The sequence below is a fragment of the Brachypodium distachyon genome, chromosome 1, assembly GCF_000005505.3.
Source record: "Brachypodium distachyon strain Bd21 chromosome 1, Brachypodium_distachyon_v3.0, whole genome shotgun sequence".
In the NCBI taxonomy this organism is placed as follows: Eukaryota; Viridiplantae; Streptophyta; class Magnoliopsida; order Poales; family Poaceae; genus Brachypodium; species Brachypodium distachyon.
Genome location: NC_016131.3, coordinates 23,916,053 through 23,933,964, shown reverse-complemented (window position 1 = coordinate 23,933,964; position 17,912 = coordinate 23,916,053). Strand labels below are relative to the sequence as shown.

General features: G+C 43.1%; 1 protein-coding gene and 1 pseudogene across 2 annotated transcripts; both read left to right on the top strand.

Annotated features, from left to right (window-relative positions):
- The first annotated feature begins 3,029 nt into the window (after positions 1–3,029).
- On the top strand, positions 3,030–11,474 carry LOC100821455. 2 transcript variants are annotated; one of them, XM_010240484.3, is made up of 14 exons: positions 3,030–3,334; positions 3,417–3,462; positions 3,557–3,758; positions 4,052–4,126; positions 4,211–4,312; positions 4,469–4,509; positions 5,221–5,334; positions 8,731–8,845; positions 8,945–9,135; positions 9,207–9,323; positions 9,691–9,771; positions 9,888–10,126; positions 10,469–10,508; positions 10,684–11,474. In XM_010240484.3, coding segments are annotated over exons 1-14 (1,941 nt in total). In that variant the 5' UTR covers positions 3,030–3,332; the 3' UTR covers positions 11,260–11,474. The 2 variants fall into 2 exon arrangements, with proteins under 2 accessions (XP_010238786.1, XP_024312813.1); XM_024457045.1 differs by having other exon boundaries at positions 3,031–3,334; positions 3,425–3,462.
- Positions 11,475–13,208: 1,734 nt separating this feature from the next.
- On the top strand, positions 13,209–16,175 carry LOC100821156 (annotated as a pseudogene).
- Positions 16,176–17,912: the final 1,737 nt, after the last annotated feature.

The following is a 17,912-nucleotide window of genomic DNA, read 5'->3' as shown; positions in this document are numbered from 1 at the left end:
AAGGGCTGGGGGCCAAGTGTTTGCTCCTCAGCGCAGCGGTGGGGTCTTATAGTACCCCGACGCTGAGCAACGGTCGCATCCACACCCTACGGGTGCGCTGGGGATAATTAGGCTTAAAGAGGGGGAAGGCGGGGCGTGGCCTTAACCACCCGTGATTAAGGGGAGGTTAGGGCGGAAATCTCGCCCCCACTACACTGCCCGTAACGGCGGAGTCCCTGGAGTAACGCATAAACGGGCGCCTGAAGCGGCTCGGGACCCACGCGTCGGTTAAGGGCGTAGCCCGACAACCGACCAAAGGTGAGTTCATCCGGAAGCAGGCGTTGCCGCCCCTCACCCGGGGGCTACTGTTGCACCAGTGGCACCCGGGGTACCACCGTTGCATGACGCGTGGGTCGCCTCACCCGCTCCCCGCAAGGATAGCGCCCCGGGCAGCACCGCACAAGTTGCCCGGCAAGCCACCAGCCCGGCAGGGCTAGCCAGGCTGCGGGGGTTGCCCTAGAAGGCAACAAGAGAATCCCCGTCTGGGCGCTCCCCGAGAAGGTCACTTGCCGGGGAGGGTGTTCCCGGGCACGGGCGCTCGCTACAAGGACAGTACCAAACGGACAGAGCATCGTCGCCACGTGGCCGCCCGGCGGGCTCCCTGTGTGCAGGGCTCGTCAGGGCAAGGAGTGAAGCACAAGCAAGCATTTTATGCTCCGACAGAAAGGGAATTCCCCGTCTAGTCAGCCCACAGCGACTGGCCCGCTGTGAATTCTAGGCACGCAGCGCTCTAGCTGCAGGGCTACTCACCATGCATGCAAGCCAGCGTAGCGAGGGCAAGTTGCCCGAGTTCTTTGCTCGCCACTTGTCACCCATGCACCAAAGCACCTGTGGTATCCCCTTGAGTGTAAAAGGAGGACCATTGCCAACGGTCAAGGGGTTCGGTTCCTGACTAGTTTTAGCCAGAAATAGCAAGTAGCCCTTAGCAAGAAAGGAGAGAGCACCCGAGGACTCCCCCGGCAACCTGTAAACCCTTGTTCATCGGCTAATAAAAGCACAGAAGCAAGACGCAGGGTTTTACACCTCAGGGTGGCCCGAATCTTGGTAAAAACGATCTTGTGTTCCCTCACGCTTGACATTGGCCTCGCCGGCGATCACCGGAGCGATCCCCGACGCCCTCTGCCAAACCTAAAGGGGGTGCCGCACACCCTCGGTGTCTACGCCTCGGGCTACGACACATTATCCAAAGTTATTGCAAAAATCTTTTCAGTGAGACCAAAATCATTAACAACTTTAAAGATTTTTTTAGCAATGTTCGAACCGGTATGGGATACATCAATTAATTCGAAGCCAATGATTCTTTTTTGTAGTTCCGAAGTTCCATTGTTAACATAATGAGCAACAACACTAATGTAATCTTGCTTACGCTTACCCCTCCAGATATCAGATGTCAAAGAAACTGAGAAGGTGCATGTAGTAAAGTCTTCTTTTAATGGCTGAAGAGCATTCTTGTTTAGTTTTTTCATATCCCTAGTTGTAGTTTGTTTAGAAACCGGTTTGAAATTAGGATTATGAGCAGTTTGAACATATTCGACAAAACCGGGAGACTCACCCAAACCAAGCGGTAAATCGTTACGAGCAATTAAATAGCAAAGTTCATTTCGGGCTACCTGAGCATCGTAGTTCCAGTTTCTTACTGAACCGTCGGGGTTGAAGCCGATAGTGCTTTGTACCTTCCCTTGTTCCTTGTCCTTCTTCATGTGGGCGGCGATGTGCCTCTCCAGGTGGCCGGTTCCTGACTTGGAGTTCCCGCTGAGCGGCTTCTTGCATCTCTTGCATATGGCCTTCCAGTTGCTTGTCCCATCCGCCAACTTCTCTTCTTTAAGGTCAAACTCTTTCCACACCGATGATGTAGTGCGGTGCTTCTTTGCGCCGGTGGTGCAGGAAATGGTTGCACTAGTGGAACCGGTGGAATGGTGACGTGGAGGCATATGTTGTGTTTGGGTTTGTGGAATATCGGGAGGAATGGGAGTGGGGCTGAATCCATAGACGGTGATGTCTAACCCAACTCCTCCGGAAGGAAGAATTGGTTATTTTGATCGCCAGGATTGTATTGATGATTTGGATTGGTCATGAGATTGAAGTGTGAGGTGAAGGAGAAATGTGTGGTTTGAGAATGGGCAAATGAGTGTGATGTGCAACTCTATTTATGGGGCATAAATGAACCAAATTCGGAGCTGTAATGCTCTATTCAAAATTTTTGGGCCATTTCTTGCTTTACGTGCCTGCGTGCATATTTCTCGTGCCGTGCTTTTTTCCTGTTAGCATGCCAAGCGACATCCGAGTCTACGCGAGGTTCTGCGCGCCCGCGCCTGATTGGTCCCTCGCGCGTCCGAGTCTCCGCGATGCGCCAGGCCGCCAGTGCCGCAATCAATGTGCTTTCTCCTGATAACTGATCAGGGCGCGGATTGATGCGCGCCTACGCTGCGCGTGGTTGACTCCTCGCGCGTGATTACGACGCGGAACGGCCCAACGGTCCACCCGCGCCTACGCCCGATTGGCCGATGGCCCCGCGTAGCGCGAAATCAACATGCGCCCGATTGGCCCTCGCGCGGACGGCTGTTAGCTTTGCCCAAGATTACATGTCCGATTAATTTCCAACACTGGCGCCTGGCGGCCTAGCGCGGACGACCGAAGCCCGATTGGGTCGCGCGGTTGGCCCAAAAGCGGAAAATCGAGATCGTGCATGCTTCCGTGCGATCGTTTCTCTTGTTTTAAAAATCATGCCTCGTGTCTCTCATTATGGTTTTTTCGTGCCGTGCTGGGCTATTTCGTGCCGGTCGTGCCGTGCCGTGCTAGTCCCGCGATTTGTCGTGCCTTGCTCGTGCTGTATCAAAAAAAAGTCTGGCACATGATAGATTTCGTGCCTGGCCCGGCCCGTTTCGCCCGTGCCATGTCGTTCCGTGGGGCGTGCTTTTTTGCGTGACTCGGGCCAGCCCGGAAAAACACGGCCCGATGGGCAGATATAGTATCCCCTTTTGTTTTACCCCTTCCTGAATCCTGAGCGGCAGCCCTCCCTCCTTCTAGGTCCTATCCATCTCGGGGCCGAGCGTCTCAGCCCCCTCGCTTCGTCTTCCTTCTCGCGCTCGACTGGATTCCAGTAGCGCAAGCGCCGGCGGCGCCGGGTTGATCCTCCCTTCGATCCTCTCGCTCCCAATCGTTCTCCTCCCATCGCCCCACGAACCGATTCTGCCCTTTAGCTTTCATATCCTTAATCTCCCCCAATTCGTGACTGAGGCGGCCGCTCTTCCTACCTTGCCCTACTGGTCCTCCGCCCGTGGATATATTAGTTGATGTTGTATTCTCATCTCAAAAAGTTTAGTTTAGGTTTTTCTATATATGTACTTCATGCTGTGACTGACAGTGAACAATTGCAGGGAAACAGTAGAGCTGGAAGAAGTTGAGAACTGTGTGGTGAAGCTGGTTAGTCATTTGCAGAACGGAAAAGTTTTCCTTGTCTATTACGACTTAATGAAAGGAATACTTCAGTTCTTCTAATACTACTATCGCTTCATAGAGGAGCAATCCTCAGCGGCACAGGAATAAAGTTTATGTCGGCTGTGGGGCTGGATTTGGGGGCGACCGTCCCATGGCTGCTTTGAAGTTATTGGAGAGGGTCAAAGAACTTAACTACATAGTACTTGAGTGTTTGGCTGAGCGAACACTTGCAGATCGCTACCAAGCTATGGTCTCCGGAGGGAAAGGATATGATCCCCGAGGTGTAGTGTTTGAGAAATATTTGATACTCATGCATTTACTTTAATTACTATCAAAGCAGGTAATGCCTGTTATGTTGTAAACTGCATCTCCGGTCGCGAGAGAACTTATTTATGTATTAAACTGTAGAGCTTTGTGTATCTCAAGGATAAAATTCTCCGAGTTTTATCATGTAAAACTTATTTTTGTTCTTTTCTCCATGGGGCTAGTTTTTTCAGCTTTGTTTTTCTGTTTTCTTATGGTACTCTAGATAAGATCTTTTAATGCACCTTTTTCGTCATATATAAATATGCAGTTAAGGAGTGGTTGTCCGTGCTTCTACCCATGGCTTTGGATCGAGAAGTTTGCATAATAACTAACATGGGCGCAAGTAAGGCAATGTTCACCGTAGTTTGCTTTACCACATTTGTTTTCTTTTCTCACTTAAATACTGTGTGTCTTCTCCATTTATTAGTTGATCCGCCTGGAGCTCAGAAAGAAGTACTGGACCTTGCATCAAATTTAGGACTGGAGATAACCGTTGCTGTAGCTTATGAATCATCAAGTTCAAGTCCAGGTACTTTTGATCTGCTCGATAGTACCAATTATGCGATGCTTTGGGTGCTAACAAGGTCATGTACGAGTTAGGGAATGCCGAACATCATAGCTTGGTACATGGAGTCAAAACTCAGAGTCAAGCTTTGAACTATTTTTGAGATTGCTCTTTTTGCAGGGAGCTGTGTATTATCGGACGAATCAATTGGAGTGGGACAGGTAATCTGTTTTAACTTATTTCTTAAGCTTGAGGCAAACTAGCATGTGTTAAGTTACAAGAAAGTAAGTGACCATAATTGATCAAAAATTTGCATCCAAACTTTTGAAGTTCCATCATAGTACATTAATATATGTAGTTATGTACCATGAGGTGTGGCCTAAAGATTATTACTGGAAGATGTTAGGTGTACCAGATATAGGATTAGGTAATTCTAATAAATATGAGATATTATTAAAATAGGAAATTTTGATAGAAAGGGATAAGATAAGAGTAGACATAGAGGTTGAACCACACCCCTTTGGATTATTCATTAGAGCATGTACAGTGGTAGAGAAGATCGTCTTCTCTTCTGTGTTCCACACCACCAAGAAGACAATAAAACATGTCATACAATTATCAATCAAGCAACGAGAAGATAATCAATCTAGTCTCTTCCTAGCTCCTCTTTGCCCTAAACTATGTTCTACTTTCCAATCCCCTATGCCTTGCTATCCGGCCATCTTCATGGCTGGAGTTACCCAGTTTGTTCCAGAAGATCTAGAGAAATCTTCAAAGAGAAAACTATGACTGAGAAAGACGTAGAAATTGTAAGATCAGGACATTATACAATTCATCCATTCTCCAATGATTGTCACTGAAGTGAGCAATAGTTCACTTGCATATCATTTTGTTTTGCTTATCCGTTTGAAGGAATTTTGTTGTGCGTCCAGGGCAGAAGCACATATCTTGGTGCAGCCTCCATTGTGCATTGCCTGGAAAATTACAAGCCACATGTCGTTGTTACTTCTCGGGTTGCTGATGCTGCACTATTCTTAGCACCTATGGTATTCTTTCATGACTATTCTTATATTTGCTAATTATTTTGCACTTTGCTGTTTCAACATATTTGTGTGAGGTTCTAAAAGATATATATTTGTGCGAGCATAAATGAATCTGTCGAATATGGAAGTCTTTAGAATTTAATTGGTTAATCTGAGTTATACATGATTATCTACATTGAGGATTGCACGAGTTAAGGGCACATTCAGCAGACCATAGAAAACCAAAAGGACATTATACGGAGGTTTCCTCACCAACAACAATCCGCATTGCTTTACAAATTGTATCACATAAGAGCTCAGAGACACTTCATGTATTCGCGAACTGAGCGTAGCTCAGATGGTTGGTTCCTTGTGGTGGAACCAGCCCACCCAGGTTCAAGTCTACTTGACATGGGTTCTTGCATTTTCCTGGATTTATTTCAGGACCTAACCGGCGTTGTGCTTCCTGTGGAAAAAAAACACTGTAAAAGCCCATCACATATAGAACATACAAATTGAGCTAGCTGGATTAATTACCACGGTCTTGTTTCGGCACCTCCTGATCTATATGCTTTCCATGAGCATGTCTACAAAATAAGCAATCCTACAAAAAAAATGGCATAGTACATCGTTCATCTAGTTTGTTCCCATAAACATGCCTAAAACAAGTGTGTTTTACATGTACTCCCTGCAATGCTCGTTCATCTAGTTTGTTCCCTTAAATATGCTGTACTGGAGACTGGAGTATTAGTATGCCTGCAACCTCTATTTGTGTCCCTATACTCTGCAGCGAGCCTCCAATATTGCCTGAAAAATGTAGAACCGGTATTGTAGGAAAGGGAATCAAGATTGAAGAGCTTAAATTTGGGATTAAATTGAAGCAATCCTGCATGAATTGGAACATCGAGCACTAAATTATCATATTGGCAATAGTATGCGCGACATATCAAATAGAAAATTCCAATCGAAAATTACATGTGAAAGAAGTCGCATGGAAGGATAGCTGACTCCCTGATCTTTTTCCTTCACTAACACTGCAAACAAATATAAAAAAAATAGACGAGACAACAAACTGTAGAATGAGAAAATCCAGTACAGCACCTGGGTGTTATCATACTCTGGTGGCGGGCGCTGCAGCTACGGGACGGCGAGGAAGGCCTCTATACAGCAGCGGCGGCATGACAGATTACCCAGGAGCGGTGCGGCAGCAGCTTCGCACGTCTGCTTCCTCGGCTCGATGGTGAAATTGACATCGAGGTGGCTCAGGGCAGGAGAAGTCGAGGGCTATAAAAAGACATGAGAGATGAAACAAACAGGTGGAATATGTAGAGCCAAAGAAGATGAAACAATACAAAGTCTGAAAGATGAGAAGTCAATGACTGTTTGTTACTACGGCCGCCGAGATAATACCCCACGGAAAGCGGAATGGCCGAACGGCCATTAGCTACTCAATCGATAGTTTTCTTTTCTCCGGGAAACTTGATCGCTAGCTTTTTTTTTTTGAGAGGAACGGGGGATTTTATTCATACCAAAAATCTGGGGAAGTTTACATGATCTGGAAGATCAAATAACCAAACATGCCTACCCAAATCTAAATAGGTTGCCGATTTTGCAAGCTGATCAGCCTCCTTATTGCTATCCCGCAGTGGCGGACCCAGGAATGAACAAAAGAGGGGGCTAACATATGACACAACAGAATTGTTTGCTACTCCCTCCGATCCATATCAATTGTCTCAAATTTGTCCAAATATGAATGTATCTATGCCTAAAATATGTATAGATACACGTAATATTTCGACAATTGATATGGATCGAAGAGAGTAGATAAGAAATTGAAGATAGCAAAAGCATGTACTCGTCTGCCCAAACATCATTAGTCTCGTGAGCAATTGAATATATTCTACAGGTCAGACTACAGCTACCGATGGTCGATAATGGATCACTCAAAATTAAGACATTTTAAGTAACACAAACCAAAAGCAATCTGTTTGGCCGTGGAGATTTTTTTCCCCGAACCTAACGAGCGATGGGATTTTGTGTGGTTTCCGATCTGTAATCTGCTCGTTAACAATTAACGGTGTGGCTTCCGATCTGTAGCAAACTGTGTGGCTTCCGATCTGTGACCAACTGCTCGTGGGACGGCGTGGGTCAGGATCGATCGATACGCCTGGAGCGAGCGAGAGAGCGATCATGATTCACAATTTCACAGCGATGGTGCTGGCCTGCTGGGCTGAAGAAACGGCTGGGCCTCGGGGGGCTGCCGGCTAGGCTTATCACGTATGATGTGTTCTTCACTTGGGCCGGACCCGTGCTACAGCCCGGGTAGCACGGGCCGTAGGCCCGCCCCTGCCACTGAACTATATAGTTACAGCTTTCAGGATACATTTAGGTGTATTTGCTAGGCCACCTTCCATCCTTCATAATCAACATAACCAAATGCTCTCTCTATCCTGCTGATTCAAGTGCAATACTTGGATTGGATGGTTTAGAATAGCAAGCTGAAGTTACATGATGTAAGATTTTCAGAGATTGTTCTGGCTTCCTTTACATACAGAAGTTATTGTTTTCTTTTTCGTTTTGCACCACTCAATACAGATCAGTATTTGAAGTAAGTTATGTATTCTTACAAATGTTTTTTTTATCAAAAAAGCAAGAGTTGTTTGAGGATGTACCATAAAAAGCTTAAGGATATTGATATGCTTTCCTAGTGCAATTTTCTGCGGCTATTTCCTAGCATAGTTTGATGAAAATAAATGTTCTGATCTGTGGAAAGGAATCTCTGAACTGGTCTGATTTTTCTGGAGATGGCTTTCTAAGTTTCTGGTATTTTTTAACAGTCAGAGAAGATCCATGAAAAAAAAATCATCTATCACTTTTGGAAGAAGAACGTTAATGTTTTACAAACATATTTTAACTAGGAGAATCCCTGAAACTTACCTTACAAAAAAAACGTTTCAGTATTCCTAAGCATTATGGAATATCCTAAAGAATTTCCTGGGATGAAATATTTGTACAACTTTACGATGTTGGTTCAAAGGCAATCCATGATTCCTTTTCTGGTATTTTCTGATTTTTTTAGTGTCTCTACAGTTATTTGACTGGCAAAAAGGAGAAGGGCATTTTTTTTAACTGCAGATGGGGTATTGCAAGAGTTTCCAGTGGCAAAAGATTCTTCCCTTTAGTTTGCAGTGATTATAATAGCTCGAGAACTGGTCGTCCTGTACTTTGAACGTTTCTCCTATCTTAATACATAACATGCGTGGTTAAAAAAAGTAGCGTATGTGACTTTTGGGTGTTGTTTTCAGAACCTTTATTTCTTAAGGCTTTATTTATGTTTTTATTTCTCTTGCTCAAAATAATTTTGCAAATTTGAATATGATTGATCCTACTATATTTATTTAGTTATTGGTCCATTCTTAGGTCTACGAATTGGGTTGGAATTGGAATGACTTTGAGAAGTTGGCACAAGGGACATTAGCTAGTCATCTTCTGGAATGTGGTTGTCAGCTCACTGGAGGATATTTCATGCACCCTGGTACATCTCTCGTTCTTTAAGGAACATTGGGCTGTTATTTTCACTTCATTCATGATTCAAGTTTCCTTTATATTCTACTTCTGGCATTACAACGAGCAGGAGATGCATATCGAGATTTTTCTTTTGAGCAGCTTCTGGATTTGTCTCTTCCATATGCGGAAGTGAGTTGCGAAGGAGAAGTTTTTGTTGGGAAGGCAAATGATAGTGGAGGTCTTCTGAGCTATAGCACTTGTGCAGAACAGCTTCTGTATGAAGTTGGAGATCCTGCAAACTACATCACTCCTGATTTGGTGAGGTCAAATGTAATTTCCAATTCCAGGTAGCTTCTTGTCTGAACAGTGGTTATATACTTGTGGAGCAGGTTGTAGACTTCAGTGATGTGCAGTTCCATCAAATATCAAAAGACAAGGTTCACTGCATTGGAGCAAAACCATCTAATCCTTGTCGGCCTGAAAAACTCCTCCAATTGTTACCTACTGTATGTTTTTCTAATAAGAATATAAATTATAGTAATTTCAAGTTTGACCTTTTTGTCTTCCTCCAAGTAAAAGCATCCAAAGCCTAATTGGGTTTTATTCTGTTAAATGTTATGCTGCCGGTACAGCAAATATTTTCAATATAAATGAATTATTTTAATGTGTTGTATAGCTGAAAATTTGTGTCTCATAGTGTGTTATCATTTCCTAATTATATTTGACTTGCTGTTTCCAAGTTTCCTCGGATTGAAACAAACAGTAATGCACATGGATTGAATAAAGGCCAGTTGATTGTAGTCTATCCAGCTAGTTTTGTCAAGAACTCGTAGTTAACTTTCTCACTGTAGTCATTCACATTTTTTTCTTTAGGAAATTGGATGGAAAGGCTGGGGAGAGATATCATATGGGGGACAAGAGTGTTTAAGGCGCACTCAGGCAGCAGAATACCTTGTAAGTCCACGAATTTACTGCCATGCAATATTTTTTAGATCTATAGCGTGTTAACAGTTGAACACACCTCTTCGCACGTGGCAACAGTCATTTTCTGTACTTTTCTTCTGCTTTAGGTTAGGTCATGGATGGATGAAAGATATCCCAACATTGAAGAAAATATTGTCTCATACATTATGGGATATGATAGTTTGAAAGCTATTGGAGGTAATAAAGGAAGTTACTGTGCCAAGGAAGTGATAGATGCTAGACTTCGGATGGATGGGCTGTTTGAGCAGGAGGAGCATGCTGATGGATTTGTTGAGGAGTTTACTGCACTTTATACAAATGGTCCAGCTGGGGGTGGTGGCATTAGGTACTTAGTTATTTTCAAGTAATTTCTACTTGCAAAGTTAATCTTTAGGTGCAGTTACTGAGCCTAGCATAATTATGCATGCTCTGGGGTATGCCGTATGCACTATATAGATGGCTAACCTATGTCATTTGAATGAACCAAGGAAACTAAATTTTGATGTTTTACAAAGAAAAAAAAGCGTGGAAACACACAAACTCTTGAATGGAAATCAAAAAGAAATGCAGCCCTAGTTTGAAAATGGAATATCACATTACTATATTCATGTAAAAGATGGCTGGTTTTTTTTCCTCCTTGTTCCTGGAGTTGCTTAAACAATTTGACGAGTTTGTTTCCAATTGGCAGCACTGGACGAAAGAAGGAAATGATTCTGCAAAAGTTGCTGGTATGGACAACCACATTTATTAATCACAGAGCAGTTTATATAATGTTTATCTGCCTTTTCAGAGAACACTCTGAAGTTGATGACAATCTTTTAGAGGATTAAAAACCACAGAGTTTACTTTGAACACATCATTAATTCTCTTTTTTGCGGAGATCATTAATTTCTATTCCTACAGATTGATAGGGAAAATATCTTCTGGCAAGCCAATGTGAAGAACTCAGTCATTCCTACTTCACAGAATCAGTCTACAGACGCTGAGAAGGGTCGTGTGAATATTTTACATGATAACAGGTATGCAGGAAGTTATACAAGGGGCATTCAACATTTCAATACAAACTTGGAAGAACCACCATCTCCTGTATCTGCTCCATCTGGATCAGAGATTGCTCTCTACCATGTAGCCCACAGCAGAGCCGGTGATAAAGGAAATGATCTGAATTTGTCCATCATTCCTCATTTCCCTCGTGACATTGTCCGGCTCAGGACTGTGATAACTCCTGATTGGGTGAAGAATGCTGTTTTACCCTTGCTTGATTTTTCACCATTTCCAAATGACCGAGCAATCATGCGTCGAGATAATATACTTGAGCATGTAGTCGTTGAAATTTATGATGTCCCAGGCATCAGCTCTCTGAACATTGTTGTGAGGAGTATCCTCGACGGTGGTGTGAACTGCTCCCGAAGGATAGATCGGCACGGAAAGACACTGTCAGATCTCATCTTGTGCCAGAAAGTAATCTTGCCTCTGTGATTGCAAGTGATAAACCACTAGCACCCAGTGTGGTGTCGAGGATATCTGAAATCACCTACCAATCTTTTATTCTTGTGTAAAACATGCTAATAACACAGGTGAAATGAGCATGTTTATTGTATCTTTATCTTTACTTATATAAAGATCCGAATTAGGGGTCGTCCGTTCACATGAGACTACTGCTATAAAATGAATGTAATTATACATATTCAATATGGTACATATAAGAGCTCTTCTAAAATGCTCCGGAATAAATTTGAACCGTCCATTTTCTTTGATCTAAGGGCTCAAATTAGTTGCTACTCCTTGATACTCCAATTTGGATGTATAGAGTATTAGGTACGGTAAATTAATCCTCTGTTTTGTTTAGATGGCGTATTAGCTACGGTAAATCTGTGATATACTCTATAAATGTTTATATCATGATCTTGTGACTACAAGTGACTGAATTGATGTATATATTGAGATAATCCAGCACAAAATTTGAAAATATAATTGGCAAAAGCGTAGTTAAGTCACTTACGTGAAATAATAATAATAATAATAGTATTTCAGTAGCAATGCATGTGCATTTAGCTAGTATAAAAGAAACAATATGTTACTCCCTCCGTTCCTAAATACTTGTCGTGATTTTAGCGACAAGTATTTAGGAACGGAGGGGGTATTAACTTATTAATCATTTATGATCGGTGGCCACTGGCTACTTGCCTACTTCCAGATCAAATTTGCATCTTCAAGTTTCAGAGTTTGGGATGAAACAGAGGTGGTTCTAGAATGCTTCGTTACCTTTTATATTTAATCGCAATATAAGCATTTCAGTTCTGACGAAGAATCAGCAAGACATTGGTGTGTACGGTCCCTCGGGCAACAGTCCGGACTCCAAGTAGTCAGTCCGGCCCATGCTATATACACAATGGGATGACTGTCCTCCTTGATGACGGTCATGGCCGAAAGGATGATTATACTTTCTCTTAAACAATTCCGACGGACCATTTTGATTTCGTGGTCATCCACCAATTGGCTTGATAGAAGCAAAAAACAAATAGTCGTAACTTGAAGAAAAAAACGAACAGAACCGATAGATTTACCTGATGTAAAAAAAATCCTCAAAGTCTCTGGTTAGTCGATTCTGTCCCTTTACCACTTTTCTCTCTCTCTCTCTTTTTTTCTACTCACTCAATTTCAATTCTGGTTTAGTAGATTCTTGTTTTGTTTAAAAGAATCAAAAAAGTGCAATCGAACTAGCAACACATAAAAAAGAGAAATTAGTCATGGCCGAAAGGATGATACTACTTTCTCTTAAACAATTGCATCGTGTACCCAGGTTTTCAATATTGAGGTGAAAAACAGTGTATTTCTAATATTGGGTGGGACAAATACATTGCATACATATTTTTCTCTAATATTTTTATAGCTTTTGCTTATGATATAAAAGAATTTTCAAATTTATTGGGTGGGGCAGACCCCACCCAATCACCCAGCTGCGTCCGCCCCTGTGTACCATTACCAATTCAATGATCAAATAATCTTGGGTGGTTACCAAAGGCAGTAATTATTTTGTGCAAGTGGGTTTTGGCTTTTCAATAAAATGTGATGGTGTGAACCATGAAGCTGCAGAGGCCGGCGTGCGAAACATCAGTGTGGACCTGTGCCTGAAAGTCATTTCTAGGGGTGCTGATATGTACCGACACCGGCATCGCTTCCACGTGATTCCTGCTGATGGGCTCAAGGGGCTTCCATGTGCTCGGGCGTACAACACAGCAGGGAGAGAAGGAAGGGGAGAGCTTGGAATTTGCTATTCTTATACTAACACATTTTGTTGCTTGTACAAATTATTTATGATTCAAACAAACTCAGAATTTTATGAAAATCTAAGGGTAGTCTTAAGATAGAAAAATTCACCTTCAGTAAAAGTTTCAAAAATTTCAGAGCAAGTTTGAAACTCTAACATGTATATTTTTATTGATATATGACATATGATTGATATATTTACCGTTTGATATATGATATATTTTTTGGTTTGCATGTTACCGACGGGTCGAAGGATGATACTTTCTCTTAAGCAATTGCATCATGTACCATTACCAATTCAATAATCACGTAATCAAGGGTTGCTACCAAAAGCACTAATTATTTTGTGCAAGTGGGTTTGGGCTTTTGAATAGATTATTACTGGCAGCCTGAACCAAAACGTGATGGTGAGAACTGTGAACCAGGAAGCTAAGGCCAGTGTGCGAAACATCAGTGTGGATCTGTGCCCACTCCCTCTAATCTTTTGTAGACATTACGCCCACGAGAAATCGAACAATGGAGAGCCAAATCCCCCTTCTTCCTCCTCATGCTCTTTCCTGATTAGGGCCAGTCAGAATCAGGTCTAATTTAAGCATCTATTTTTCGTGCCAGAACTTTGATTACGAAATCATGCAGAAACAGCAGCTCCATTCCTCATACAAGCAGTGCACCAATGGATTCCCCATACCTGCCCTTGGCCCGTCATTTGCGCTGATCTTACTACTCTCCATGGCCTTCACCGCTAGTTCTTGCACAGAGCAGGAGAAGGGCTCCCTCCTGCAGTTCCTTGCTGGGCTGTCATGGGACAGTGGCATCTCAGCATCGTGGAAGCGGAGCGGCATGGACTGCTGCGCATGGGAAGGGGTCACCTGCGGCGCGGATGGGACGGTCACCGATTTCTCGCTGGCTTCAAAGGGCCTTGAGGGGCGCGTATCGCCTGCGCTGGGCAACCTCGCCAGTCTGCTACGCCTCAAACCTTTCCCACAACTCACTGTCTGGTCGCCTGCCACTGGAGTTGTTGTCGTCAGGTAGCATCATCTTCCTTGATGTCAGCTTCAACCGCCTCAGCGGAGACATGCAAGAGCTGCCATCTTCAACCCCTGCCCAGCGGCCTCTACAGGTACTGAACATCTCAAGCAACTTCTTCACAGGACAGTTTCCATCATCCACTACCTGGGAGGTGATGAACAATCTGGCCGTGCTCAATGCCAGCAACAACAGCTTCACTGGGCAGATACCGACTCATTTCTGCAGCAGCTCACCGGCATCCCTCTCTGTGCTTGAGCTCTCCTACAACCCTTTTACAGGCAGCATCCCCCCTGGACTTGGTAATTGCTCCATGCTCAGAGTGCTCAAGGCTGGTCACAACGAGCTCAGCGGGACTCTCCCAAATGAACTCTTCAATGCTTCCTCACTGGAGTACCTGTCTTTTCCTGACAATGGTTTACACGGAGTGCTCCATGGCATTTGCAAAACAACCAACTCAGTGGACCCTTGGAGACCTCGTATGGGAAGATATCACTAGCCGTGCTCGAGTGTGTTCTTTTGATACGGGAGATTAGGCGTTCGCGCCCCCTATTTTACCTTTTTTCTCCCCTCTCTTTCCTCTCCCGGATGTCTCCTTGACACCCCTTGTACAGTTCTTTTCTTCTAATTGAATGACGGATATCGACCGTCCGGTTTCTCAAAAAAATATCAGATAATAACCTTACAGGGGAAATTCCAACAGCCTTAATGGAGATGCCCATGCTAAACAATGAGAAGATAGCACCCCATCTGGACCCAAGAGTCTTTGAGCTACCAGTTTATACAGCTCCGTCGCATCAATACCGCATAACCAGTGCTTTCGCTCAAGTGCTGAAACTAGGTAATACTAACTTCACCGGTTTGATTCCTGAGGAGATTGGTCAGTTACAGTCGCTCGTTATACTGAACTTCAGTTCCAACAGCCTATCAGGAGAGATACCAAAGCAGCTCTGCAACCTGATGAATCTGCGGATGCTGGACTTGTCCGGCAATTATCTCACAGGTTCAATCCCATCGGCACTGAAGAACCTGCACTTCCTTTCTGAATTCAACATTTCTAATAATGACCTTGAAGGGCCCATTCCAACCGGCGGTCAGCTTAGCACGTTTCCATATTCTAGCTTTGAAGGAAACCCAAAAATGTGTGGTCCTATGACAGAAAACAATTGTGGTTCAGAAGAAGCAGATCCAGTCGCCATTGTCTCTGCAAAACAGATTGGTAGTGGGGTCACCTTTCTGATCTCTTTTAGTGCTTTCTTTGGAATATGGGTCTTGTATGATCAGATAGTCTTAGCCAGATATTTTAGCTAAACCCTTGCAACTGTTATCATGTCACAGAACAATAAAGTGATCTCAAATGGTTCTCGATATAGCAAGACTAAGTCAGTGGCTCCAGCCCCAACAAGGTTAGCACAAGACCTGCATTAATAAACACTGTCTTGCATGTGCTGCCAAAGCTCCCAAAATCAACACCAAGATCGTCAGAAGCCCCAGTGAGAGATTTGGGTTAGTCGCAGGTGATAACACTTCAACTGCAACTGATCCAAGCAAGAAGAACAAGAAGACCAATGACACTACACCAACAAAGAAGCGGAAGAAGTAGAGATGGTGATCAGAAGCGCCTGCAGTCCAGACACACTTGCAGTTATTTTGTTTGCTATTATATATGTATCCTCTCTGCTCTATGAACACCCCCACACTCTCTCTATGATACCTTTAAAACTTTTATTTGGTCATGTGCTGATATGCAGACCCAAGGATGAAGGTGGTCTTGGAATCATAAACCTAGAACTATAGAACCAAGCACTCATCATGAAGAGTCTTCATAAATTCTACAACAAGGTCAACTTGCCATGGTCTGGTATGGGAGCAACACTATGCTCAAGGATTGCCTCCTCACTGTAATCCAGGATGCATCATTCTGGTGGAGGGACACAATTAAACTTGTGCAAACATACAAAGATATTGTCATTTGCAATCCTCACAAAGGCAATACTGTCCTCTTCTGGCAGGACACATGACTTGAAAACCCATTAGCTGACACATGGCCACAGCTCTACTCATTTGTAATTGAGCAAAACCTTTCTATCCAAGATATGGTCAACTGCCATGACCCCAGAGCTATTCCACATGCCATTATCAGTTGAAGCCCATAACCAGTTTCAGGATCTTCTCCGCTTACTTGAAGACATGGACAGATCAGGAAATCTTGATGTTTGGACATTCCCATGGACCTCCTCTGGATACTCTGCATCAAAAATATACAAGAAGCTGGTCACACACATTGACATCCCAATTACTCTCACATGGATCTGGTCCTCCTGTTGTCAACTCAAACACAAAGTTTTCATGTGGCTCCTTATGGTTGACAGACTAAACACCAGAGCAATGCTACTCAAGAGGAACTTCCACCTTCAGTCATACTCCTGCATTCTCTGCAATCAGAACACTATGGAAACCAGAGACCACCTCTTCTTCCATTGCCAATTTGCCATGACTTGTTGGAGATATATATGCCCTAATTTCACTCCTGGACAATCTGTCCATGACAACATTAGATTCATCAAGCAAGAACTGCAGGTGCCATTTCACATGGAGATCACAACTGCTGCTGCATGGAGCATTTGGAAGTTTCGCAATGATTGCATCTTCAATGGGATCACTCCATCACTTTACAGGTGTAGAAGAATTTTTAAGGAAGAGCTCAATTTGGTTTTCCATAGAGCGAAAAGAAAGAATTACCATGCTTTTTAGACATGGATAGATAACTTTAGATAGCATCCATTCACTTGTACATATTTTTGATTAATAAAATTATAGCAATAGGTCGTATGACCTAAAGCTTTCCGTCAAAAAAACAAGGTTTGCATCCCAAGCAAACCTGGTCTCTGGAAGTAAGTCTAGAGGCATTGATTTGTCAGAGTCAGTGGCATTCGTACGCTTCCAAAACTAGGAGAGCGGCCGCGCAAAAGCGCGAGCAATCACTGTTTCCTTCTAGAGTTTTTGAATATTAATTAAGATCTCATTTAAATAATTTCGGCACACATAAATTAATATGCCCTACTCATTGAATCCCATTGCATTTCTCTCTATATCATGTCCTTCGCATCACAGTCACTTATCATCTTTCTTTGTCTCTGTGTCTCCCTACTCTCTTTAAATATCGATCACATGCAGCTTCCTCATATTTGTTTCCCTAAAACCTTTATGCAAGGTTCCCTGTAGACGTTTCTCTTGCCAAATACCTCTCCCTCCAACAGATTCTCCAAATTCAATTCTCTAATATTCAACTGTAATTGGTTTTAGGTTATATCGTGCATTACAAAATGACAGTACTTAACAGCAATCCAAATATGTAATGTATTTTGAGCATTTCTCTCTTATATATTTCTTATGTTCGTCACCATATATATTCATATGCATTTTGTAATAGTCATATATCTATTTTCTCCAATTCAAATAAGTTGGTATAAATTAAATTCACTTTTCCTATATTCAATGTCGTCCCTTGTAACCCACTCAATTAAACTTTGCTCCCACGCATAACATGTAAATAAATGATAAAGCATAGAGTATCATATTTGATCTATGCTTCTCTACTTTACCTGAAGAGAATAATGAAAAGGGAGGAAGAGGTGAGAGGGAAGGAGAAAATGCAATACCTCAGATCCATATATGGATCCTTTAATATCCAAAATTCAACTCCGTAGACTGCCAACATCTCTATTGGAAATACCTCAATGAATTGATGATTGGCTCCTCTGCATTTCAAAATAAAAGAGGTAACATAAAATATTTGAGAAATGCCTTAGAGCTAGTAAACCAAGACAGGACGA

What these genes read in the sequence shown, in the direction of transcription:
- LOC100821455 (XM_010240484.3), top strand. An exon ending in GCTGGGGGTGGTGGCATTAG is followed by an intron (nt 10,127 to 10,468) that starts GTACTTAGTTAT and finishes TCCAATTGGCAG; the next exon opens with CACTGGACGAAAGAAGGAAA. An exon ending in TGATTCTGCAAAAGTTGCTG is followed by an intron (nt 10,509 to 10,683) that starts GTATGGACAACC and finishes CTATTCCTACAG; the next exon opens with ATTGATAGGGAAAATATCTT.